This window comes from Emydura macquarii, unplaced genomic scaffold (assembly GCF_026122565.2).
Source record: "Emydura macquarii macquarii isolate MOO-44397 ecotype Brisbane River unplaced genomic scaffold, CSIRO-AGI_Emac_v2 contig_2205, whole genome shotgun sequence".
NCBI lineage: Eukaryota > Metazoa > Chordata > Testudines > Chelidae > Emydura > Emydura macquarii.
The window spans coordinates 26,240,218-26,265,682 of record NW_027132342.1 but is presented as its reverse complement, the minus strand read 5'-3'; the positions used below and the strand labels follow the sequence as shown (position 1 = coordinate 26,265,682).

Genomic DNA, 25,465 nt, shown 5'->3' with positions numbered 1-25,465 from the left:
TATAGAAGGAGAGGGCCTGCTTGACATCCAAAGTAAGAAGCCGATGTTCCTCAGAGCTTTTGTGACGTTTTTGGAAGTAGACAGTAAGGAAAATGACCTGGCCATTAAGAAAATGTGACATCACCTTTGGCAGGAAGGCCAGATGGGGGCGGAACTGGACCTTGTCCTTGAAGAACACCACATACGGTGGTTCTGATGTAATGGCCTTGATCGCCGAGGCCCTTCTGGCCAAGGTGATCACCAGGAAGGCGGTCTTCCAAGAGAGAAATAGTAGGGAACACAATGCTAACGGCTCGAAGTGGAGGCCCGTAAGACTCTATGGGACCAGGATTAGGTCCCATCGGGGTGGGGGCAGCTCGCAAACCTGAGGGTAGCCTTTCCAATCCTTTGATAAACTGAGCTGTCATTTCATGGGAGAACACTGATCTGCCATTCACGGGGGATGGGGCGGTGGGAGGGAAGCTGAGATAGCTGCCAAATGAACCTTAATATATGAGAGGGTCAGACCCTGCTGCTTTAACTGGAGTAAATAGTCCAAGATAGACTGAAGAGAAGATTGAGATGGAGAAAGATCCCTTTTGGAGGCCCAACAAGTGAAACATTTCCACTTGGCCAAGTAGATAGCCCTGGTGGAAGGCTTTCTATTACCTAGCAAGACCTCTCGAACCTCTTCCAAGCTGGCCTGTTATTCGGGGTTCAGCCATGCAGCATCCATATTGTAAGCTGCAGGGAAGCGAGGTTCAGGTGAAGCAGCCAACTGTGGTCTTGTGAGATCAGGTCCAGGCGGAGTGGGAGCAAGAGCCTAGGTATCACCGAGAGATCCAAGAGAGTGCCAAACCAGTGCTGGCGCAGCCATGCTAGGGCTATAAGAATAACTTTTGCCCTGTCCCATTTGATTTTTAAGAGGGGACCAAGGGAATCGGTGGAAAGGCATACAGGAGTTGGTCTGTCCATGACAACAGGAACGCTTTGGAGAGGGAGCTTGGACTGTGCCCATGCAATGAACAAAACTGGTGGCACTTCCTGTTCTGCCTGAAAGTGAACAGATCCATCTGGAGCGACCCCCATCTTTGGAAGATGGATCTGGTGACCTCCAGGTGAAGAGACCACTCATGGCAAGAGAAAAAAGATCTGCTGAGATAGTCCACCAGCACATTCTGAGTTCCTGAAAGATGTGCTGCCGCAAAATGAATGGGGTGTTTCACGCAGAAGTCCCACAGATGGATGGCTTCCTGGCACAAGGCCGAAGGTCGAGCCCCTCCCTGCTCGATATAAAACATGGTCATAATGTTGTCTGTTTGGACCTGCACCACTTTGCCTGAGATCTGGGGAAGGATCACTGGATATGCTAAGTGTACCACCTTGAATTCCCTGACGTTTATGTGCAGGGAGCGTTCTTCTTGGAACCAGAGGCCCTGAGTTCTGAGGTTGTTGAGGAGGACTTCCCACCTTAGGTCTTATGCATCCAAGATGAAGGCTACTGATGGTTGAGGGGTAACAAAGGGCACCCCCTTCATCACTGATCTCGGGTGGGCGAGGACCAGGGGTGGGACCGTGAACACTGAGTCTAAGCGATGTCTGCTCAGGGAGTAAACTGATGCTAGCCACATTTGGAGGTGCCTAAGACACATTATTGCGTACTGTACCACATACATACATGCCCCCATGTGTCCCAATAGCTTGAGGTGGACCTGAGATGTCATTATTGCGTGGACCTTGATCTTGGATATCAGGTCTGACTTAGTCTGGAATCAGGCCTCCATGCAGGAAGGCCCTGGCTTGGGTTAAGTCAAGCACTGTTCTGGTAAATTCTATTCTCAGAACTGGGACAAGAATTGACTTTTGCTCATTGATCAGCAGGCCTAATGCTCAGAAGGTGGCTCAGAACATGCTGATGCTGTGCCCCAGCACTTGAGCTTGTGACCAACCTTTGATCAACCAGTATTCAAGATACGAGTAGACTTGCACTCCTTGTAGCCCGAGGAAGGCTGCTACGACCTCCATACACTTCATGAAGACCCAAGGAGGGCTGATAGGCCGAAGGGCAGAGCAGTAAATTGGTAGTGGCACCAACCCACTACAAACCTGAGAAATCTTCTGTGGCCATGGAAGATAAAGGTGTGAAAATAAGCATCCTTTAAGTCAAGGGTGGTGTACCAGTCGCCTAAAACCAGGGATGGAATGATGGAGATCAGGGAAACCATGTGGAACATCAGTTTCTTAATGTATCTGTTGAGGTGATGCAGGTCCAAGCTGGGTCAGAGGCCCCCTTTGGCTTTGGGATTAAGAAATACCAGGAGTAGAACCCCTTCCCTCTCAAGTCTGGAGGGTGTATCCAACTGTCTCTGTACTCAGGAGGAACCAACAGTCTGATGTTCTATATGACCATGCTGGGCTGAAAAGCCACAGATGGTCCAAAAACAAAAGGCGGAGGGCAGATCGGGGCGCATCTTCAACAAGCCTGCTTGGGCATGCTGGAATATCTCTGAGACCCCAACTGAGAGGATGAGATGGACGGGAGAAATTGATGCCGTTTGTAACCTTTCCCCTTTCTCTTGTAAGGCTCCTGCCTGGGAGGCACCATGTGACACATTGCACCCCATGTACACCCAACGTCACACACCGACAACCAAGGCGGCTGCTGGGGCCTGAAGTGCTTCTTGGAAGCTGGCGGAGTATAAAGGCCTAAAGAGCAAAGGGTAGCCCTTGAGTCCTTTAGGCCATAAAGTGTGGTGTCCATCTGCTCTGAAAAAATAGAAGAGCCTTCAAAGGGGAAGTCCTGGACAGACTGCTGGATCTTGTGAGGGAGCCCAGAAGACTGGAGCCAAAAACAACGCCTCGTGGAGACAGCTGAGGTCATTGTCCTGGCCGCTGAGTCAGCTACATCCAAAGCCACCTGGAGGGAAGTTCTGGCTGCATTTCTACCCTCCTTCAGGACAGTAGTGAACTCCTGCCTCGAATCTTGTGGCAGGAAGTCTTTAAATTTAGACAAGAAGTCCCTTAGTTTAAAATCGTACCTCCCCAGCAACGCCTGCTGGTTGGTGATACGTAACAGGAGGCTACCCATTTAATAAACCTTCCTTCTGAAAAGGTATAGTCTCTGCATCTTTTTGCTTAGGGGTAGCGCTCGACTGGCCCTGTCTGTCCCGTTCATTTGTTGTGGACACCACCAGGGACCCTGGGTGTGTGTATGCGCACACGAGAGTAGAGGTATTCCAACCTGCTTGCTGGTACATTAATACTTTTTCTCTGCCCTCTTTGAGGTGGGGGTCAGAGAAGGAGTTTGCTCCAGGGCCTTGACTGCCTCATTGATCAGGAAGGACACCTCAGTGGGAGCTGTAGCAGCCAGGACGTCAATCAGGCTATGCAATGTCTCTTTGAGCTCCTCAACTTCCAGACCCAGATTCTCAGTGACCCACTTTAGAAGGTCCCAATGGGCCCTAAAACAGTCCTCTGCAGCAGGTTATTGGGTCTTGCAACAGCCTCGTCTGGGGAGGAGGAGGAGGCAGCTTGCACCAGAGGAGAGGTCCTTTCCCTTCCTCTGCTTCCATCATATCCACTGAAACCCTCTCCTGGACATCGGTACCAGGATTGGTACTGGAATCAGGATCCAGTGCTGAGTGGGCAGGGTCAGTAGCCAGTCTCTCCAAAGCGACCAAGTAGGAGCAGAGGGGAGCGAGGGAGGGTGAGGTTCTAGTATGGCCACTGCATCAGTCAGTGGCCTGCTGCCCAAGCACTGGCAGAGGGGCCAGTACCGAAGTCCAGTGGCAAGTAGGCTCGGTACCAGTGATGTGTGCCCTAAGAGGAGTGAAGGAGTCCCCTTTGGACTCTGAAGAGGAGTCTTCTCTCAAGGACCATGGTGAAGATGTACCTGTTTCTGTCTGGGTGCAGTTCTGGGGATCAGGGACAGATCAGTGACCATGATGCTGGGATCATAGAAGGTTTGCCCCTAGAGGCTGCTGGAGGGGCCGGTGCCACAAAGGAGCCTGACACTCCTGGTTCCCTCCTGGTTACAGATGCCTGGGATGGCAAGTGTTCCCTTGGGGTTGGTGGGACAGAGCGAGAAGAGGTACCTTGCCGCTTGGAATGTCTCCGGGGTTGAAGGAATCGTCAGTCCATTGATATCGTGGCTGCTTCCTGAGGTCGGCAGAGAGTCCTGCACCAAACTCAACACTTTCGACAGAGTCAACTAGCTGTCACTAGCTTGGGGGAGGATAAGTGGCCCAGCATGGGTCTCACTATGCTGGCCTCTACCCGCTTGTCTCTCTTCTGTACTGGTGAACGCCCTCTCTCAGTGAAGTTTTTTGTGCTTCTTCCTCGGCACCGGAGATGGTGAACGGTGCTTGAAAGAGCACGGTGCCAGGGAAGCACTTCGCTCCAATGCCAAAGTGCTTGGCACTGAATCGAAGCAGCTCGGCTCAGAGACCGGTCTGAAGGCGGCCTCCATGAGGAAGGCCTCCAGCCGAATATCCGTCTTTTTAAGTGCGGGGTCTAAACTCATGGTACTGGCACTTGTCCTTCACGTGAGCTCTCCCCCCCAGACACTTTAAGCAGCTGAAGTACGGTCTCTCATTAGCATTGGTTTGCCGCAAGAAACACACGGCTCGAAACCTGAGGACTGGGACATGCCTTGCCCCTGGGGAAAAACAGTTCGATGACATTAACACTATTATAAGAACTAAGTACACCAGACTACAAAAACTACAACTACATGGAGCAAAGTCCAAACCACTAGGAAGGAAGCTTTACTGTAGCAAGAGGATTGTTCCAGCAACCATCATAGGCAGTAAGAAGGAACTGAGAGGGTGAGTGGCTAGCAGTGCCCCCTTATACCAGCACATATACGCATGGCTCCAGAGGGCACTAGAGCTGGACCAATGGATACCATTAAGGGAAAAATCTCCAGCAACAGTGAATGCAGCGCACGCACATGGAATGGACTTGAGCAGAAAAAAATTACACTTTCCCTTCCTCTTACCTTCACACATCAGCACAACATATAATCTGCTTGTCTTTTTGAAGTCCTTTGATTGAAAGGTGACTGACTCCACTCACTTTTGACTGCGGTTTGACAAGGATCTGACCATAAATCCCCATGAAACCAATTATTTTATATTTAAATGTAACAACTGAAATTACGAAATTATTGCAATCCTTATACATTTTTTATGTTTAACTAAGCCCCTTTTTTTTTTAAACAAGTTGCACATTACAAGTGGGCTTTTTCTTGTGCGCTTTTACAGACAGAACATTAACAAAATGACATCTGAAACATTCCATGGGAAAAAAAGTGACAGGCAGGACTGAAATAAAATGGTTACTTACTTTTGAGCTGAATGGGGATCATCTGCTTTGAATATGTAAAATAAAGTGTTTTTGTGCAGTAAATGGAACACTTTAGACTCTGAGTTTTCATCCTTTACTTCAGAGACTGTGAATCCCAGTAAAGGTTGACTCTCCAATGCTGCAACATCCTAATTTAAACACACAAGCACAAAAGCTTGTAAAATAAGCACCACACTACTGCATCCAGTTATTTTAAGTTTATAATAATTTACAGTTCATATCACACAAAATTGTGTTTCTTGTCATTTCCTCATACATGATTCAGCGAACAAGAGACAGCAAACCTCACAGACCTGGCCTGGTCTACACTACAAATTTAGGTAGTTAGAAGCCAGCTTATGTCAACCTAATAATGTATGCATCTACACTACCCAGTCCCTTTGCCTATCTAACTCACCTGTTACCATTGACTTAATTACTCCACCTCCACAAGAGGTGCAGCACTTAAATTGATGTTGATGAGTCAACAGAGGCAATGTATATGCAGCACTGTGTAAGTCAACTGAATTGGCCTACAGGAGGCTTCCCAATGCTCTGCTGTGACCTCTTTGGAGATCGTTTTCAACTCTGCTGCACAGCAGCCAGGTACACAGGAAACAGCCCCTCCCATATTAAAGCCCTGGGAAATCTGAATTCCTATTTCCTGTTTGATCAGCGTGGAGAACTCGCCAGCCCAGCTGATCATGATGACTCAACGCCCCAAACACACTCCAGCCTGGAGTACACAGGAGGTAGTGGATCTTATTGGTCTGCGGGGAGAAGAGTCTGTGCAGGCTCAGCTCTGATCCAGACAAAAAATCAGACATTTATGAAAAGATCACATGGGGCATAATGAAGAAGGGCTACACCAAGGACACACAGCAGTGCCAGGTGAAAATCAAAGAACTTTGGCAGGCGTACCGGAAGACAAGGGAGGCGAACAGTCATTCCGGTTCTGCACCACAGACCACTGATAAAACTAAATACTTTTTCACACAACACAGAGTGTAGAACTCATTGGCACAAGATGTTGCTGAGGCCAAGAACATTATAAAATTCACAAAGGGACTGGACATTCATATGGACAAGAAGAATATTCAGTTATCGTAATTAATGGTAACAAAAGTTTAGAAAGGTTATAACGCCTCCACACCAATCTCGAACTATTGGGTGAGACCTAGTGAGAGAGTTTGGAGTGGGAGGCAGGGCTTAGCCCAAAACTGTCTAATATGGGGTTTTTACACCTTCAACTGAAGCATCTGGTGCAAACCACTGCCAGAGACAAGATTTTGGAGTAGATGGATCCTGGTCTGACTCTGTATGGCAATTCCTAAGTTCCTAGATTTGGATACAAGAATATCTACGTTCGAGAACACTAAACCACCCTTGAGGAAGGAAGGACTAGATTACAGCATTCAAACCTACCATCCGTATATGACCTTTCTGAGGAACCTTATTTCCTTAGGTCTGAAACAAGCCTAGGGCTCTCGAGAGAATGTCAGTGAAACAAGCTGACAAAGAGAAGCTCTGTGCAAGAGTGTATGGGGAGTTAGTCCTAGCAGGGTCTCCCTATGGAAGATGGTTACATGTACTAAGCTAGATAGTCTGTTTCATTGTTTTTAAGATCTGTTTTCTCTGAAATGCTTTGTTCCAAATAAAATGATACTTTGCTTTAAGGAGGCTGTTTGGTCACTGATTACTAGTGTCATTGCCCCAGAGAGTACAGAATGCAGAGTCTGGACGCAAGTCAGACCTGCTGAAGCAAATTACAATTGGTACCAGAAGACTGCAACTGGCCTGAGACTGGGAGAATTGTGTGATTCTATCCAGAACCAAGTGACAGAGACCTGGGAGGAGGTGCTCTTGGAAAGACGGGGGGAGGGGATGTCAGCGGTGCAATTCGCCTGGTAATTGTGATGGATGGCAACTGTGCTTTCTATATCTTGCTCCATAACAGATTCATAAACAATTACAAAAAATTTAAAAAACCAAGAACACCTGCCTTTCAGCAAGGTATTTCAACAATACTGTAAAGAGATTCTGTATATGTACATACTTGGTAACTCCCCATTATCCTCAGTCTGGGCTGAGACTTATGGAGCACACATCTATGCTTCAATAAGATTAAACTTTGCTGAGCAAAATGGGAATGGCAATAGAGTTGTCCCATTTCCTCTTTTCTAAGTGGAGCACCAGGCATTAGGAGACTGTTGCAGAGTGGAGGAGGCAGGTTGAAAGGAAAAGCCAGGTGTATTCAAGTCTTCTCTCTCTCCAAAATAACCACAAGCACATCAGGTGGAAGCAACAAGCTGAGATGCTCCAATGTGCTTGCATGCTGTTGGCATCTGCCATTATTCCAAGCTAATGCATCAAAACAGAGAATATCTACTTGTAAAGGTCACTGTTGTGACTCACTTAGTTCCCCCGCCAGAAAGGAACATCATCTAATTAACAGCTAAACACCTCATAGATTCTTCCACCTCCTTCAGGGAAGGCTCAACATGCTATATTGCAGTTAGATGGACTAATTTATGGGTCTCATAACTCAGCAATACTTTAAAATATGTAAAAAAAATTCCATGCTTCCTTACCTCACTAGCAGCATATGTGTATAGCACCTTATTTTTTATGACAAACCACAGGTGTTTCCATGGTTTTTTGCTGCCCTTTGATCTATATAAATAGCCACTCATTGAGGAGTCTTCTGTATTTGCCGAAACCTGAAATAAAATAAAATGGAGTATGTGTGTGTGTGTGTACTTGGCTTTTTCAGCACACAATTAATTGTTGATATTTCTGAGATACTCCTATAAACCTAATTACTACTAGGGGTTCCTAAACCTCTGTAAAGGCACCTGGCCCCTTACATTGTTTCTCCTAAAAGAAACCGATATGCATTTTATTCAGCAGAGACCATGAAAATAAGTACAGCACAAACAAATCAAAGGAAACCATTTATATTCAGCAATCCAGCCCAAGTTTTTAAGGTACTACATTAAGAGGACCTGCTGTTGCAATTGCTGAAATGCGGACTGTGTCTTTTGGTGGTACAGAACAATAGTCCAAATATGCCATAAATAAGATTCAGCCCATACCAGATTAACATTTTAGGCAAGGCTATGCTGTAGAGCCTTCATGGATAACATTTTCCTCTGAAGCCTCGGACATCTCTAGAACCAAGTTTAACAGATGTGAAGACAGCTATAATTGAAGAGTTTGATTTGTTGCATACGAACTTCAACATCTGGCCTTTTTAAAAAATAATTGGTAAGCAGGTAGTGCGTATTTCCATAAAATATCATGAAAACAAAAAAGGATATGATTTCAATCAAATATTTTTTCTGTATACATAAAGAAGAAGATATTCTAAAGAGCTCAGTGAAAATGATCTCAAACTTACAATTTGTACTTGGAGAAAGCAGAAATAAACGAATTAGAGCTTACTTGTGAAAGAGTTAGCATAACTATAAGCACATTTTCTCTACCAGCACCTAGGAAATCATCTTCCCAGGAAAACATCTATATTGGTAAATCCCTGATCTCTTATAGGGTGAGGCAGATAAGGCCTGTCTGAAAAACTGACCCACCCAAAACCATGATTTTGAGGAGACTTTCACTCTCAGAGTTAAACCTTTCCTCCAAATTGCATCAAAAGTGCAGTTCCAAGTTTAACTGATGAGTGCCAACAAACTATAAAAGAGAAATTAAAGCAACTGTCTATAAAAACAGCTGAAGAAAAAGGAACTTTCCTCTGTGTACACAGATGAGTAATTGCTCTTTTCCTATTATTTCAGTTTCAACTTTTTGCTAGCTTTGCAATTAAAAAAAATTATTTTAGAGTTTGGACTTCTGTAAAATAGTTGAGATAATGTCTGTGGACTGACGGAAGACCCCAAATGTCTTAAAGTATTTGGACCTGCAGGCTATTTAGTTATATATTTGGGGATCCAGGAACTTTGAACCTGAAGTTATTGGAATGGGAGTTTGTTTGCATAAAAGTGGTCTTATCCATCCCCAGTGGGTGATGCTAATGACTACAGAAGGGAGTGTCCCATTCTGATTCACCAAGAGACCCTGATGAGGAGTTCCAAGGGGGAGGAATCAGCCAAGCCACCACCTTATAGAAACTAAAAGTAAAGGAGAATCCATTGCTTCTGGCCATGGCTGCTGGTTTCTGGCTATGCAATGCCATCATGCCTTCCATGCTCCAGGTTGGCTGCTGCAGAGTAAGAGTGCAGCAATATGCAACATCAAAGATTTGGTATCTACAAACAAGTACCTTTTAACCTGCCAGGCAGTTCGTCAACATTAAATGACTGAGCTGAGAAAACTACTGACTACTAATCTTTTCAACCATGTACCACCTTCCTGAAGCTCAGTGAAATAATCAGTCACAACAACCATCTCATGCAAGTATTAACCTTTTTGGTTTGGTTAATTTCCTGCCCCCCACCCTCTTCTTATTAGTAGAAGGATATTTCTACCTTAGTGTTCTTGCACTTGTTTTATAATTCCAGCAGATGACTGGTAGTGAGCATGTGTGCGCACATGCAAGCGCATATATGGCTAGAACTTATGGAATTTCTACAAGAACAGTGCCTATAGAATAATTTCTCTAACACCTACAATATCCCGAGGTTAAATAACCTCAGTTTCTAAAATATCACACTCATCTCTCTTATACATTAGGAGTTGTATGCTTAAATCCTGAAATTGTTTTCACCTATACTCATTAGCTAGTTAAATGAAACAATCGGTCATATCTTGATTTGTACTAGAATGTTTCATGTAAAACTGTTTGGGGAGAGAGCGTAGACAGATTGTTACCACCACCTATAATTTGGACAGACTGCCTTAATTGGCATCAGAGCTATAGTTTCAACAATGATTTCAACCTGGGTGTAATTTGAACCTCCCCTATCAGCCGTTTGGGTGGAATATAAATATATCATTCGGAGCCAAGATTGATAGTGTCCTATTAATTTGGGGGCTGATAGCTAAACAAGACTGCTTGCTGCCTTTCCAAATTATTACAGAAAGCTTATTAACAACTGTTATTTAATATGATTTAATCAACCAGTTAATTAGATTGATTTTATGATATGCCATTAACTCGCATTCTTTTAATCTGATTTGTTTGCATGCATTTTATGCTTCTGGCTTACTTAGTTTAACTAATGAAATATACACAATTAGAAGCCTGTGCGAATCAGACATTTTCCCCTCCAGACATTAAGATTAGGCAACTAAGGAGTCTGGGGGTAGATAACGGATACAACTGTGTCCCACCTAGTGGTGGTCCAGAGAACTGCCTCAATAGTCCTCAGTCACTTGCAAAATTCCACGTTTCCATCTCAGAGGTTCACTTTAAAGATATTAGTTGCTGTTTGCTTTTTGCATACACACACACACCCACAGTCTCTAAAGATTTTAATTTTATTTCTGAGTTACATAGGTTCTGTAAGAAATCTCAGATGTGCAATAGTTTTTTTTTTGTACGTTGCAACAAGAATTGCTGTTCACTGCAATAACAGTGGCCATTATCCCAGGGAAGAACACTTTGGCCAGACTGATAAGCCCTCCTTGCCCCTACTGAACAGCACTTTATTTCACAAGTGGCCCCTTCATTTTTTGATAGGGCTACTTGAGGAACAGGATACATATGCAGTACAAATTAGGGTTTCAAGAAAATAGGAAAAGTACATCACCACCATCACATTATGTCACTGAAACAGTCGTGATTGTTAGTGCTCACTTAGTAATGATAAGTAGACTGTGCAAGGCAACACTGTACTTCCATTAGTGTGCAGTCAGCCTTCCCATAATACTAAGGCCTGGTCTACACTGCCGCACTGGGTCAATGTGAGATATGCTAGTTACGTAATGTAACTAGCATATTTCATGTCTACGTACTTAGGTCTATGCAGTGCAGCATCTTCACGATGCTATGTTGATGGGAGGCAGACTAATTCAGTTGACAGGAGAGTGCTCTCCCATCTACTGAGTGGGTCTACACAGACCCGCTCAATCTATGTCGCTGCATTGATGCCTGCCGCTGCGGCAGTGTAGACATGCCGTAATACCAAACCTTGGTGGGTGCTTTATAAGGCTTTATAAGGCTGCCAGCATATAAAATAGGGGGGAATGCAGTCATGATATCACTATGGAACACATGCAAAGGTGGAATCTGCTGGTCAGCCACTGAGCTCCTGGGCCAAATGGAACAGCATCAGTTTACCCGAGCAAAAAATTTGGCCCACTGTATTTCAACATGCTTCTCAAGCTGTTGTCTTTCCCAAACTCTAAGATTCCTTGATACAGCAGAATCCCAATGAACAATTCAATCAGACAATACCAAATATATTTGGACAGTCAGGAGTGTGGACAATTGGTACTCAACAGGTAGAAAGCCAATAAAACACAGGGACATGCCACCAAGTGGTTCAGAACATGGGATATAACAATAGAAATTCCTCTTGATATCAACTGATAAAACGGAAATGAAAAGTCTGGGAAAGTTACATTCTTAACTATTTCTTATTAAATAGAAATATGAAAATGCTATCATAAAGTAAACAGCCTCATATTAGATTGTGGATCAAAAATTCAGCATACCTATCTAAAAAACTGGTTGCCACATGATCCAATTTTAAACTATATTCTGACTACGTTTCAATCTGAAGAATCATTTTTGCAAGTAACAGACTTTTTGCAGATGAACAGTACATTACCAATTCAAATATTTACGGCATTCACACAGCATCTAAGCCATGATTTGAAAGCTTCTGAGATACTTTTGGTGACATTTTCTAGATAGGAACAAGTCTTTAAAGAAAAATTAGCAGGTGCTAAAGAGAGTGCTAACCGTCTGTGCCAAGCCTCACATGGAATGTTGACACAGCAGAGTTACAGGTAATATACTGAAAGTCTTGTGTAAAATTTCTTACAAGATGCATACATAGGAATACATCAAATGTGAGTAACTCAAAGCTGCAGGGAATGCTAACAGGCTTCACGCAGCAGGAAAAGGAATACATATATGTTTCAAACTGCAATAAATTATATTCACTATATTTTATGTTTCAGCAGGGAAATTTCTTCCAGCCCTTGCAATGGTAGCTTGGTTTTTACAGCATGAAGTCCCATTACCTCCTTTTGCTCTCTCCTAAATGACAGGAAAAGATTCACCTTGGTAAGAGTTACATTTTATAATATTTTCATCTCAGTTTCTCTGAGAGGTGCAATGGTACTAAAGAAAATTAGGAGCCCAATCCTGCATTTCTTGTGCACCAAAAACTTCCTTCACTTTGAGTGGGAATTTGGGGTGCACCAGGAATACAGGAACTGCTCCTATGTCAGTAATTGCTACCCAGGAATCTATTATTCTTTTTACAGTTTTAAAATGCTAACACTGCCAGTGTGAATTTGAGTATTATATGGTGACCTCTTTCCAGGTCACATGCACTCTCTTCCTAAGAGCAGAAATCCAAGACTACGAGAGGGTTTCTCACCACTGGAAGATTGGGAGATGATATGACCAAATTTTGGGCACCCTTCAAACACAGGATATTGCTCAAAACACTAAGGATTTTACTGGAATAAAGGTAGACTGTTTAGATGCCAATTAATATATTCTGCATTGCTTAAGTTTCACTGATCTCTGTTGGAATGCATGACTGCCACTTTGAGACACTCACTGAATACAAGTTGTGTATCTCATGAAGCTAACCTCAGTGAGCAAAGCTTATAACAACATGAAAACAGGGACTCCCTGATGTCCATTTAAGGCCCTAAGAAAAACTGAAAATAAAATCACATTAGATATAATCCATCAAACCTTGTGCTTGTGTGTCCCATGATGCCTACATAAGAACCAATACATAAAATAACATGCAAACACTCTTTTGGATTCCAAATGATCCCTGCCATTGGTAGATGGGAGTTAATCTACATACATACAACTCATGCTGCCACTCACCAGTGTTGTAGGACTGCTTTTATTTTTAGAAAACAGTTTTGCTTTTTATTTGACCTCTGGAGTGAATAATTTGCATATTGTCATTAGCCATTATTAAAATTAAGTTTTGTTCTTGTAGTTTACACTAGCATGGTAGAAATGGTTAAAATACCAAAAAGCCAATACGAATAGCTAAGTGAAAAAGTCAGAATGAACCATATATATTTCTATCACAGCTCTATCGATGAAACACAATGCTGTCTTACCAATTGTTAGCATACTCATAATAATAAACAATATCATCACCCAGCTCTTACGTAGCCCTTTTACATAGTACATCATTTTTATAAATACACTAGAGCTTTCCACATTGCCTCCCCATTTCATCTTCTGTATGCTGCCCTGCTCTCACAGAGACCCAACCTCCACTCTGATCCTAAGACACTGCTGCTAACTCACTAAGCTCCATGCTCATTACAGCTACAAAAATTACATGGACTATGTCCCTACAGAGGGGCTGGGAGTGAGGCTTCAGTAATCAGTGAAGGTTAGAAACAGGCCTGTGCATCAGAATAAGAAGAAGTCAAAACACCCCTATGTAAGAAGATACCTGGACTTTGAGTCCATTCACATACAACAGGGCGTTTGCTTACTCTCATTCCACTCCACCCTCCAGTGCAGCGGGTGGCGAATGGGTGGTATCTTGATTCCACCTCAGCCCATGTACTGGACAGTGCAGCTGAGCTGGTGTGGCGGGTGTTTAATTTGCTGTTGATATAGGCCAATAGTAAGTTACTACCTCCCTGGATACAAAGGGAAGAGTGGGGATCCAGGGAGAATTTCTGACTCAGAAGTGTCTGAACCACAACACCTCTTGGATTGCTGTGGTTTATACACCACCTCTCAGTTCAGGGCTCCACCTAAAGTCTGAATCAAGCCCTAAGTCAATCCTATAACTAAATTTCATCTGTTTTATTGAGTCATTGTGTCACCAGAAAATCCCTCCTTCCTCTAAATGCAGTGTCTGAAAAAGATTGCAGAACAGTTTTTTTTTTTTTTTTAAATATTGTTATTAAACATGGATGATTTAATACCAATGAGAGTAAAGTTTGAGGGAAACACTTACTTCTTTGAGAGCAGCAGGAATTTTTTTCTGTTTTCTCCCAGATGGAATACTATGTAACACTGTAGACAAGGCACTGGATGGAGATTTATGGTTCACGGGGGATCCACTCTTAGGAGTGAACTGGTTATCTAAAATGTATATAACATGCACAGTGCTTTTATGTTACAGACCACTAACATATGCAGAGTGCTCTTTACAAAATATTAAACACAGCTATAATTTCTGTTCAGTGTAAGGTAATATAAAAAACCAACAACCCCAGTTAATCTCTGAAACGATAACCCAGTTATCTCTGCATATGATATGGTATTTCCTAACTATATTAAACTCAAAAGGAGTTTTGCCTCTCAGTATTGCCAATTCCAAAAGTTAAAAAATCATGAGTCAGAGCCCCCAAATCATAAGATTGGACCAAAAATATCAAGAAGATTTTAAAAATATATAAAATCCTGTTTTTCAACTCTCTGTGCCCACCCCCAGTAAGATGTGAGATCCACAAACTGTGGGGTGTGCCCCTCCAGGGGGGCGCAGAGGAACATTTGGGAGGGCACAATGGGGCCAGCCCCCATGGGAGGTGGGGAAGGAGTGCCACCCAGCCCCACTCTGTCCTGGCCCGAGCCCCAACCCCAGCCACGGCTCCGTTCCTGGCTCGGGTCTCATAAATGCAGCTCTGCTCCTGGCCTTGGCCCCACCCCCAACCATTGTTGCAGTTCACCTTCCAGCCCCACTCCCAGCCGTGGCCACAGCCCCTGGCTCTCAGCCACAGCTCCAGCCACTGGCCCTGCTCCTAGCCGCAGTTCCCAGGGGGGCACAGACAGTGGTAATGGGGAGGAGCAACATAAAAAGTTTGGGGACCATTGGTATAAGAATTTACAAGGTGAAGACACAACCTCAAATACACACAATATATTCTCACACACAAAACATAGGCCCAACTCCTGTGTGCATCTGCTTCCTGACTCTGCACCACCCCCAGATCTCCAATGACAGGGGCTTCTGCAGACCCCCACTCCCACCCAACAAGGCCCTGAAGACCTCCCACTCCCTGAGCATGCCTTCTCTGGCCAACTCTGCGCAAGCTCCTACAACCACCTCCCCCAATCTCCTCAGCAAGGTCCTACAATCTCCCACACCTTCCCCCCTCCATTCCCTTGGCAGGCATCAGTAGTGGCTCCCTGGGGCCAGCCTGCAGGTAAGGGGGCAGTTCTGGGAGCATACCTCCATTAACTCCCCCTTCCTGCCTGTGGTTGGGGGTGGTGATTATTATTAGTATTGATTATGTGTATTACTGTAGCACATAAGAGCCCTAGTCATAGACCTGGACCCCATCGTGCTAGGTGCTGTACAAACATAGAACAAAAAGGCCATCCCTGCTCCAAAGAGCTTACCATCTAAGTGTAAGGCAAGACAACAGATGGAAAAAGGCAGAGAGAGGGAGGGAGGACAAGGAAACAATGAGACAATATTCGTCAGCATGATAGGCTGCTACTCAAGCAGGGTGGGAGGATGCTCCGTTGTGTTGCACCTGCTCTACAGCTGTGACACTGCTCAGAATCAGAGGGTGCCCTGGTACACTACACAACTGCCACAGCTACCTGCAGCACAGCATCCACTAGCAGCTGAAGGTGGAAATCACAGGTGGCCCAGGCAAAGTTTCTGCACTGCCTCTGCTTTACCACAAGAGCCCTGCTAGAGTCACTTTGAAATCACAACACTCGATACCGCAAATATCAACAGCAATGGTCTAAGTGTCCAAAAGGAAGGATGGGCCAGTGGTTACGTGCTAGCCTGGCATTCAGGAAACCTGCATTCAGTTCCCTGCTCTGCCACAGACTTCGTGTGTGACTTGGGGCAAGTCACTTGGTGCCTCTGGGCCTCCGTTCCCCATTTGTAAAATGGGTTACTAGTACTTCCCAACCTCCCAGGGGTGCTGTGAGGATAAGTGCAGTAAAGACTGCGAGGTGCTCAGATAGTATGAAATGTGGGCTATATAATCATGAAAGAGTTAAAATGGGTTTAAAAGGTTTTCCTCTACCTTGTTTCTGTAGTTCTTTGAAGCAATGATCACACACTCTTGCTGGTTGGTTTTTCATATAGTCTAAGCCGTGTTTATTTGTAGAACATGCTTGACAGACAATCTGAAAAGAGATAAAGCATTATTATACAGGATGCACACCCACGCACATTTGAGTTTTACTAAGCCCATAATGTTAAGCCCCAAACAAGTAACAATTTTACAGCATGAGGGGTCGGAGGTACGTGTGCGCTAATTCACAGGGATGTTCCACACAAAACACGCTTTCCAGAACTGACTTTATGTGACTGACAATATTGTATAATTTTCTGATTGGATACAGAATATTTTGAATAACTCAATAAATAAATAAAAATCTGAGAAGTGGGAGTGAGACTATTGGATTAGTGAGAACGATCACATTTATAGACTAGCAAAGTGTAAATTAGCAAATTGTTATTGTATTGTCAAATCTAACCTATAAGTTTATTAAGAAACATGCTCAGTTTTAAGAATGTATTTTTAGATGATCACAATATCTATCTAGTTATATTATAATCATCTGTGTTATGGAGAAATTGATGTGTTTCAACTACACTGAATAATGAATTCCCACTTGATTATAAGCAAGATATACTGGAATAGCCATATTTCACAGCAATTAAATATACAATAGTTTTTTTCTGGTTTGATGGATATGCATTGTTCGGAAGACTCAAAATGGATTCAACCATAAGTCAACCAGTGAAAAAGATATTTTGAATATTTCAGTTAATTTTCTTGGTTTGCATTGTGCTACTGAAAGGGACATCCACTGATTCTTCCTCCTGAAATGCAAAATAGGATGAGAAACACTAGATGGGTTTACTAGAGCAGTAGTCTATAACAATATTTCCAACCCTAAATATCCTTATTTTCATTTAAATTATAGTGTCCTTTCAACACAGCAAAATGGCTAATGTTTTTAACGCTATCAAATTCCTACTACAAAAATTCAACAAAAATCTTGAATGGCTCTTGCAAAAGGAGGAAGTTACAAGATCACCCAACCTTTCCACATGCCCTGCAATGATGCCTTCTCCAGGTCAACGTGAATTCACTAGTACAGATCATACACATAGTAGCTCTAGTATCAGGAACCCAGATGGGAGCCTTTGATCCGAGAGGACTATCTTCTTCCTCTTTCTCTGGATCTGCCTGAGAAAATGGAGGTTGAATGCCATTAAATTACAAGCAGTAATGAATTTTTCACCACTGAATTATCAAGGTTAAATATAACTCTCCGGTTTCCTAAAGATGCTTCTCTCACGTAACTGTTCAGTGTCTTAAATATAGATTCTCTGCTGGTTCACCAACGACATTATCACAATTCAGCTCTAAAACAAGATAATTGGATCATACAGGTGCTAATAAATCTAATCTATTTCAGTGGCTCCAATTAAGATATTTCCTGGGGAGGGAACCACAAATTCCAATGCTTCTCTCCCCATCACACGCAGGGACCCCATTCTGGTTCCCGCTCACATCCCCCCTCCTGCCACAGGGACTTTGGCTCTCCTCTGGCCAGAGAATCTCCCCTCTCTTACCCACACAGGGCATGAGCTAGTGCCACCTGGAGTCACAATATTATTTGGTTCAGCCACCTCTCCAACTGTACTGAGAGATGGCCAGGTCAGATTTCAATGGCATTTAGACCATGTAGCTGCAGCAATGCTCCAGACTGCTTCAGCAGCAGCTATACTGATTTAGCACAGGACCACTGCTTAAAAGTGGTCAGATCATGCCACAACCCCTGGCTTCATTGCCTACAGCACTTTGAGTAAGTGCAAAAACCTTGGGGGAGTGTTCACTCCCCAAAATGACATCACTGCTCTACTTGTTTACCGTGAAGATATTCCAGTTTGTTTACACCCATTATTTTAGCTATGGTTATTTTAAATATTAGAATGGATATCTAACCCTTTTCTGCCTGTTTTTAGGATGACTGAGAACCTACATCTGATTTTTTTTAATGAACAAAATTTTAACTTTAATAAACAAATGAAACTATGCAAAATATACACCTCAAATTCTGTTCTATTATTAATACTTGCCATTTTTCTTTTCAAAAGTATTGTGCTGAGTTGAGTTTTGATACTTAGGAGAAAACATACTGATGTGTAAAGAAATCAAAGAAAATGGTGTAATATACCTCTTCAAGACTTTTACTTGGGTTAAATGTGATTCTCTTCTTTGTATAGTCTTCTATTGACCTTGAGATGGCTTCTAACCATTCATCTCTTTCTGTAGCAGAACTGTTTGTATCAAAGACATCAAAGTACAGTTAACACTTAAAATTACTAAAAAGCGGACCCTGGTTATGGCATGGTTTTTGTCAGGTATCCATCATGTTATTTCTTTCTTCTTCTTTTTTTTTAAATGACTATAAATTTAGATTATAGTAGGTTGATGTGGGAGAGTGGATCATTGTTAAAGGATTAGAGAGAGACGTAGATTTAGAGCAGGTATTTGGAGACAACTGAAGTTGTGTGGTATACAGGATCAGGCAAGACCATTCCACGCGCAAGGGAAAACACAGAAGATAATGTGGAGGTCTTCATGCCGGGGGGATACAAAGATGACATGGAAAGAATCAGAACTAGAATGATGGCCTAATCCGTGAGAAAGAAGAGACAAGATATAGGCAGGAGCAGAGCTATGCACTATTGGCCCTTTGACTATTCATCCTCTTGAAAGTAGAATATTTTGTCAAACCCAAGTATTTACTTATGTTGGTTTTTTTAACCCAGTGAGAAAAATTATTGTTCATTAGCCCTAGAATATATGTGTCTCCAACCAACTCAACTCCCGTTGCTCAGAGATTCTGGCTGAAGTTTTCAAAATTTGGCTGCCTTTAATTACCCTGCTAAATCTATGCTTAAGCAACTAAATTATAAGTGGCCCAGTTTTCAGAGGTGCTGGCTGAGCACTTACTTCAGTGAGACTATTCACATGAGTGAGGATTGCACAATCCAGTCCCTAATCCTGCAAACATTTAGTATTTACTCACTTAGCACTCCCATTGAAATCAATTATGTGCTACATGTTTGCAGAATCAGGGCCATAGTGTTCTCATTATTAACCTATGAAAACTGAATTCTGAGTTCTGTAGAGACCAACCAGTGTGCTGTCTAGACTTTCACACAGTCATTAGATTAAACGGGCAATCAGACTTGCAAGATATCTATTTATAGAATCATAGGACTGGAAGGGACACCTTGAGAGGTCTTCTAGCACAGTCCCCTGCACTCAAGGCAGGATTAATAATTAGACCACCCCGACAGGTGTTTGTCTAACCTGCTCTTAAAAATGTCCAATGACAGTGATTCCACAACCTCCCTAAGCAATTTATTCCAGTGCTTAACTACCCTGACAGTTAGGAAGTTTTACCTAATGTCCAGCCTTAACCACCCTCGCTGCAATTCAAGCCCATTGCTTCTTGTGCTATCCTCAAAGGCTAAATGAGAACAATTTTTCTCCTCCTCCTTGTAATAACCTTTTATATACTTGAACACAGTTATCATGTCCCCCCCCACACCCTCCAGTCTTCTCTTCTCCAGAAAAAAATTGGAATTGTTTAGTCATCTTCCCTCACAGGTCATGTTTTCTAGACTTTAATCATTTTTGTTGCTCTTCTCTGGACTTTCTCCAACTTGTCCACATCTTTCCTGAAATGTGGTGTCCAAAACTGGACACCAAACTCCAGTTGAGGCTATGTCAGTGTGGAATAGAGCAAAAGAATTACTTCTTGCGTCTTGCTTACAACACTCCTGCTAATACACCCCAGAATGACGTTTGCTTTTTTTGCAACAGTAGTGTACTGTTGACTCATATTTAACTCGTGCTCTACTATGACTCCCAGATCCCCTTCCGCAGTACTCCTTCCTAGGCAGTCATTTCCTGTTTTGTGTGTGCGCAACTGATGGTTCCTTCCTAAGTGAGTACTTTTTATTTGTCCTTATTGAACTTCATCCTATTTACTTCAGACCATTTCTCTAGTTTGGCCAGATCATTTTGAATTTAATCCTATCCTCCACAGCACTTGCAACCCTTCCAGTTTGGTACCATCCACAAACTTGATAAGTATACTCTCTATGCCATTATCTAAATCACTGATGAATATATTGAACAGAACCGGACAAATAACTGATCCCTGCGGGACCCTACTTGATATTCCCTTCAAGCTTAAGGTGACCAGATAGCAAGAGTGAAAAATCAGGATGGGGTGGGGTAAAAGGTGTCTATATAAGACAAATCCCCAAATATTGGGCTATCCTTATAAAATTGGGACATCTTGACTATGAACCACTCTGAACTACTCTCTGGGAATGGTTTTAGTAGCTCCATCTAGGTTGTATTTCCCTAGTTTGTTTATGAGAAGGTCACGAGAGACAGTATCAAAAGTGCGAGAGACATGTGGCACCTTAAAGACTAATAAATTTATTTGGGCATAAGCTTTCATGGGCAGAAACCCACTTTGTCAGCATCTGAAAGCTCACAAAAGCTTATGCCCAAATAAATTTATTAGTCTTTAAGGTGCCACAGGACTCTCGCTGTTTTGCTATAAACAAACTAACACAGCTACCCCTCTGAAAGTATCAAAAGTCTTATTGAAGTCAAGATATACCACATTTAATGCTTCTGTAAATAAGTGCTATGCATTCAGCCTTTTGAAATCATTTATAACGGTGTCATTTACATGAAAAAAAATCACAACACATTAGCCAAAGCTATAGTCTATATATGCATCTCAGAGACTTTACAGTCAGAAGGGACCATCATGATCATCTAGTCGGATCTCCTGCAAGTTGCCTCACCCTCCCATGTTATTTCCTCTGATTTATAAGAAAATATCACGCCCATGCATCAATATGAAATATTAATTTCCCCCAAATAGTGAAACCAAACAAACCCATAATCTCAATTTTTAAGATTCAATTATATGTATGTTCACTTGGCACCCCAATAATTTTAAGAATAATTCAGTGTAATTTCCAAAAACCTTAAGTGTCATATTAGCCAGAACAGAGGTGGTATCAAAGTCCTATCCTGCATGTGCGTCAAGATTCTTCCTAGATAGCTGAAAAGTGCCTTGTCATTGTGGCACTAAAGGTCTGAATCCGCACTGACTGCAATCAATGGCAAGATTGTCATTGACTTTAACAGGTGGAGAATCAAGCCCTATGCTGTGTACAATGTATCTTTCCCCCAACATGCAAAATATCTGTATTAGAGACATATGAATAAACCTGGTGTAAATAACACACATTTCTTTTCAATCCCCAGTTATAATTAACTACTATTACTCAGGCGCAATTGTGCTACTTCCTTTGGCTGCTTGGAGAATGTTAACTCTGGTCCCTCTCTGTTAGAAACACTGTTTTTGTGCAGACATCCTGAAGTCAATAGATGCAAGGTCACAAAGTGATGAAGCCCACTCAGATTCTGTTTTGCAAAAAGAAGAGGAAATGTATATCTTTGCTCATCGACATCAGTATTGTCACAGCTGACAGAATGTATAAAAATCATGGCTCAAATTCTCTAAACAGCTAGGAGGATCATGCCTTAGGAAAAGACAGCTTCAGGAAGGCAGATAAGAGTTTTTCTACAATAATTTAGCGGCAGTGAATACTATGAATGCTACCTGACAGGATTTAGTTTGCTGGTAAGAGCAACATATTTTCCTAACACCATTGGTTTGATTCATATACGTGGGAGCCAAAAATGTGAAAGATTTGGCTAAAGTCCACACTGTATCTGTGTTTTTTATCCATATCTATAATTTAATGCCACCTCTATGACCTCAGCTTCAAAATAAAATCTGTTTCCTGTTCTAATGACATCAGTGCTAAAGCTAGAAGACTCATTGCAATTTCCTCTCCTTCAAACTTGTATCATAAGGTTCATTATCACATCAGTATTTTATTGCTGGATTTCATGTCTCCCCTTGTTAAAGCTAAAAAACACCGAGAGAGCAATATGGTCACTGATCAATAACTTTGGAAAAGAAACAGAGACAGAAAAAAAAACAGTCCAAATTAAATCTCTCTTTTCAAAGCTTAAAATAAAACCACTTCAGTGATCATTTTTAGACTTAAATTTTTTAAAAGGGACAGCATTTTTTCTCCTCAAAAAGTAGCAAAAAATAATATTTTAGCTTATTCTCATAGGGTACTGGGTGACTTGAACAAAACTCATTCTTTCTACCTTTCAGTCTGGTGAACAGTTAAACAAATGCAGTGGTGTTAGCAAAATTCTGATACAAATGGTAGCCATTGCCCATACAGCTCAAAGACGATCCTCCTTTCACACAAAATCTGAACTTCTCTCTTGCCTTGCCTACACTGTCGGCAAAATTTGGCAGCAGTCAACGGGAGTTACACAAGCTACACAGAGTAGATTGCGTAACTCCCATTGACTTAGTAACTTCTGTTTAGCGTGCCATCTCCACTGTGCTGCGCCAACGGGAAATGTGTACTCGTCAACACAGCGCTACGCTTTTTGGGGAGGTGGTTTTATTAGATCGACCTCTGTATCAATCGAGCGTGTCTTCACTGCCGCTCAATCGAACTGGAAAAATTGATCTCATGGCGGCAAATATGCCACCATCAATGTAGACATAGCCTCTGACTTCTCTCACACCTCTTGGGGGAAGTTTTCTCTAGAAACCAAGGTGAACTGCACACCAGTGATATTAAATCAACTTAAAAACTCATTAGCTATGACTCCACGATCATCTAAAACAACACAATTTAAATAACATAAGGAGAAGGGAATTGAAACTAGTCTGTCTTCAGTCCAGAAACCCTTTACAAATTCTCTATGCTTCTAGAGTTACTGTCCTAGATGAAAGCGACTTTCATTGTATAAATACAGAACAAATATAAGCTTAGGCAATACATACCTAGCTTATGTACTGTATCTGAAAAATGTGTTTTTAATATACATGATTTGCTTAGGATATTTACCTTGCTGAGAGTATGAAGGATCGCTCCACACTTTCTATGTTCAACTCATTTTGATAAGCTTCCTGGGTTGGTTTTCTAACCTACAGTGGACATAGAAAACAACTCTTAACTGAAAATGAATCAATGTGACTTTAAGAAGGTACTGTAACAACAGCTGAACTAAAGCAATATACTTTTCTCTTGCAGAAAGTGTAAAAACTGGATAGGAAACAGCTCCACAGTAGGAGTTCATACACCAGCCCATCATCTCTGAAGTCACAAGTGCCAAGTGTAACTGAGTTTATAGGTCGAGTGTTTATGTAGCCACAACAGGACATTTGCTGACCTCACAAAACGTAGAATGCAGTCTTGTAAATAGTTGCACATGCTGCCTCATGTGGATGTGAGTCTTCAGCTGAACTTGGTTGTTTTCTTTGGCAGCATCATAGATAAGACACTTAACTCCTGAGCAGGAGGCGGCTCACCAGAAAGTTACCAGGCAATCAGAGAAATGTGTGTTTTTTACGGATGGGCAAAAAAGGTAAGAATGGCCATAAGGCTGTGGAGGGGCAGCCATACATACATAAATAAATAGGCAGCCTGTGTTTCAGAGAAGCCTAATACTGGACAGTTAATACAGTTAATACTAAGACGCAGTAGTAGAACTGCCTGAGGAAGCCTGCGCAGCACAGCCCACACTAATCATGTACTCAGGCCATCTCTCTCTCTCCCCCGCTCCCTCCTCCCCCCCTTTGTTAACACTAACATTCTCCTCCTTCTCTCCCATTTGGGCCCTGTGACAGGGTGCTGCCAGAGACCAGCTGATTCAGCCCCCTGCCACTGGTGCCCTAATTAGAGGGAATGGAGAAGGCTGAGTAAACCAACCTGCACAGAATGGGTTAATGAGGAGCAGCTGTGGGCTTATTAAGCCAGGCATTATAAAGGCTCCAAGGAAGGAAGGGCAGGAGACGGAGGAATTGCCAACAAAGGAAGAAGCTGCGATGGGAGGGTGAGTTTCTCTTGACTGGAGCAGTGAGGCCCTTGGGGCTGGTAGGCCAGACTGTGTATTAGTAGATGGTGGCTGGATGTAAATTGTAAATAAAGAGCACCGGTGGGAGAACGAAGCTGACATCTGTGCGTGGTTTGTGGGCACAGAGGACCTGATCAGGAGGGGGACCTGCGCGAACCTGCTACAGGCCCCCAACAAAGAATGCATTTTAAATAGGATAAAAAGTTCCAGAGGGGTCACCGTGTTAGTCTGTATACAGCAAAAACAACGAGAATCCTGTAGCACTTTAAAGACTAACAAATTTAATTTCTGCAGGCATAAGCTTTCGTGGGCTGTAACAAATTAAATTTGTTAGTCTTTAAAGTGCTACAGGACTCTCGCTGTTTTTAAATAGGATAGTTATTAAATGGCCCAAAAGACCAAACCATGCAATGAAGGCTATGCTTATATCACTGCTCTTAATATAAGCAGTTTATTGTTGGAAAGAAATATAAACTTACTTGTCTATGGAAAAATTAGGTACAGGAGTACAAGTAAGTTTTGACAAAAAGTTGCCATAGCAGAGATCTCTGCGACTCACCTTCATTCCAGCCAATGAAAGCATGTTGTTGAGTTTATACATGCCAGACTGTACTGGAGTTGTATATAACAGAGCATCATTAAACTGCAATACAAAACACACACACTTTCAAATGGCTAAAGGATTAAATAATAAAAAAGAATTTCAACTGTAGTGTACTGAAAATGTATGAAACGTATGTAGAATTAATACACATGCATTGAAGGCACAGATTTAGAGTCTGGAAATGTGTCCTCTACATGCTATTACTTTAGTTAGGATTCTGAGAAGAGAGGTCTATTTACTTATAACCCATTTTCACGTATACAATTTAGGTAAGAATTTACATTTTAGTTGTGTAAACATTTGTCACATTCTCTGCCCAAAGACTTTTTAAAAGCTGAAGGGAAATTTCAACAATACAAAAGCTATTTTCCAATGAAAAGCACATTGATTATGGGCAAACTGGGAACACTGATGTCAGGGAAT

General features: G+C 42.4%; 1 protein-coding gene across 1 annotated transcript in view; it reads right to left on the bottom strand.

The window, feature by feature from the left end:
- FGD6 (FYVE, RhoGEF and PH domain containing 6) overlaps positions 1 to 25,465 on the bottom strand; it is a 103,211-nt gene that overhangs the window by 5,335 nt on the left and 72,411 nt on the right. The window contains exons 13-20 of the mRNA XM_067559791.1: positions 24,998 to 25,081; positions 23,430 to 23,509; positions 18,614 to 18,716; positions 17,473 to 17,619; positions 16,444 to 16,546; positions 14,409 to 14,536; positions 7,917 to 8,045; positions 5,326 to 5,474 (exon numbers count right to left, since the gene is read on the bottom strand). Of these exons, the coding sequence (XP_067415892.1) occupies positions 5,326 to 5,474; positions 7,917 to 8,045; positions 14,409 to 14,536; positions 16,444 to 16,546; positions 17,473 to 17,619; positions 18,614 to 18,716; positions 23,430 to 23,509; positions 24,998 to 25,081 (923 nt within the window). The remainder of the gene's footprint in view (positions 1 to 5,325; positions 5,475 to 7,916; positions 8,046 to 14,408; positions 14,537 to 16,443; positions 16,547 to 17,472; positions 17,620 to 18,613; positions 18,717 to 23,429; positions 23,510 to 24,997; positions 25,082 to 25,465) is intronic.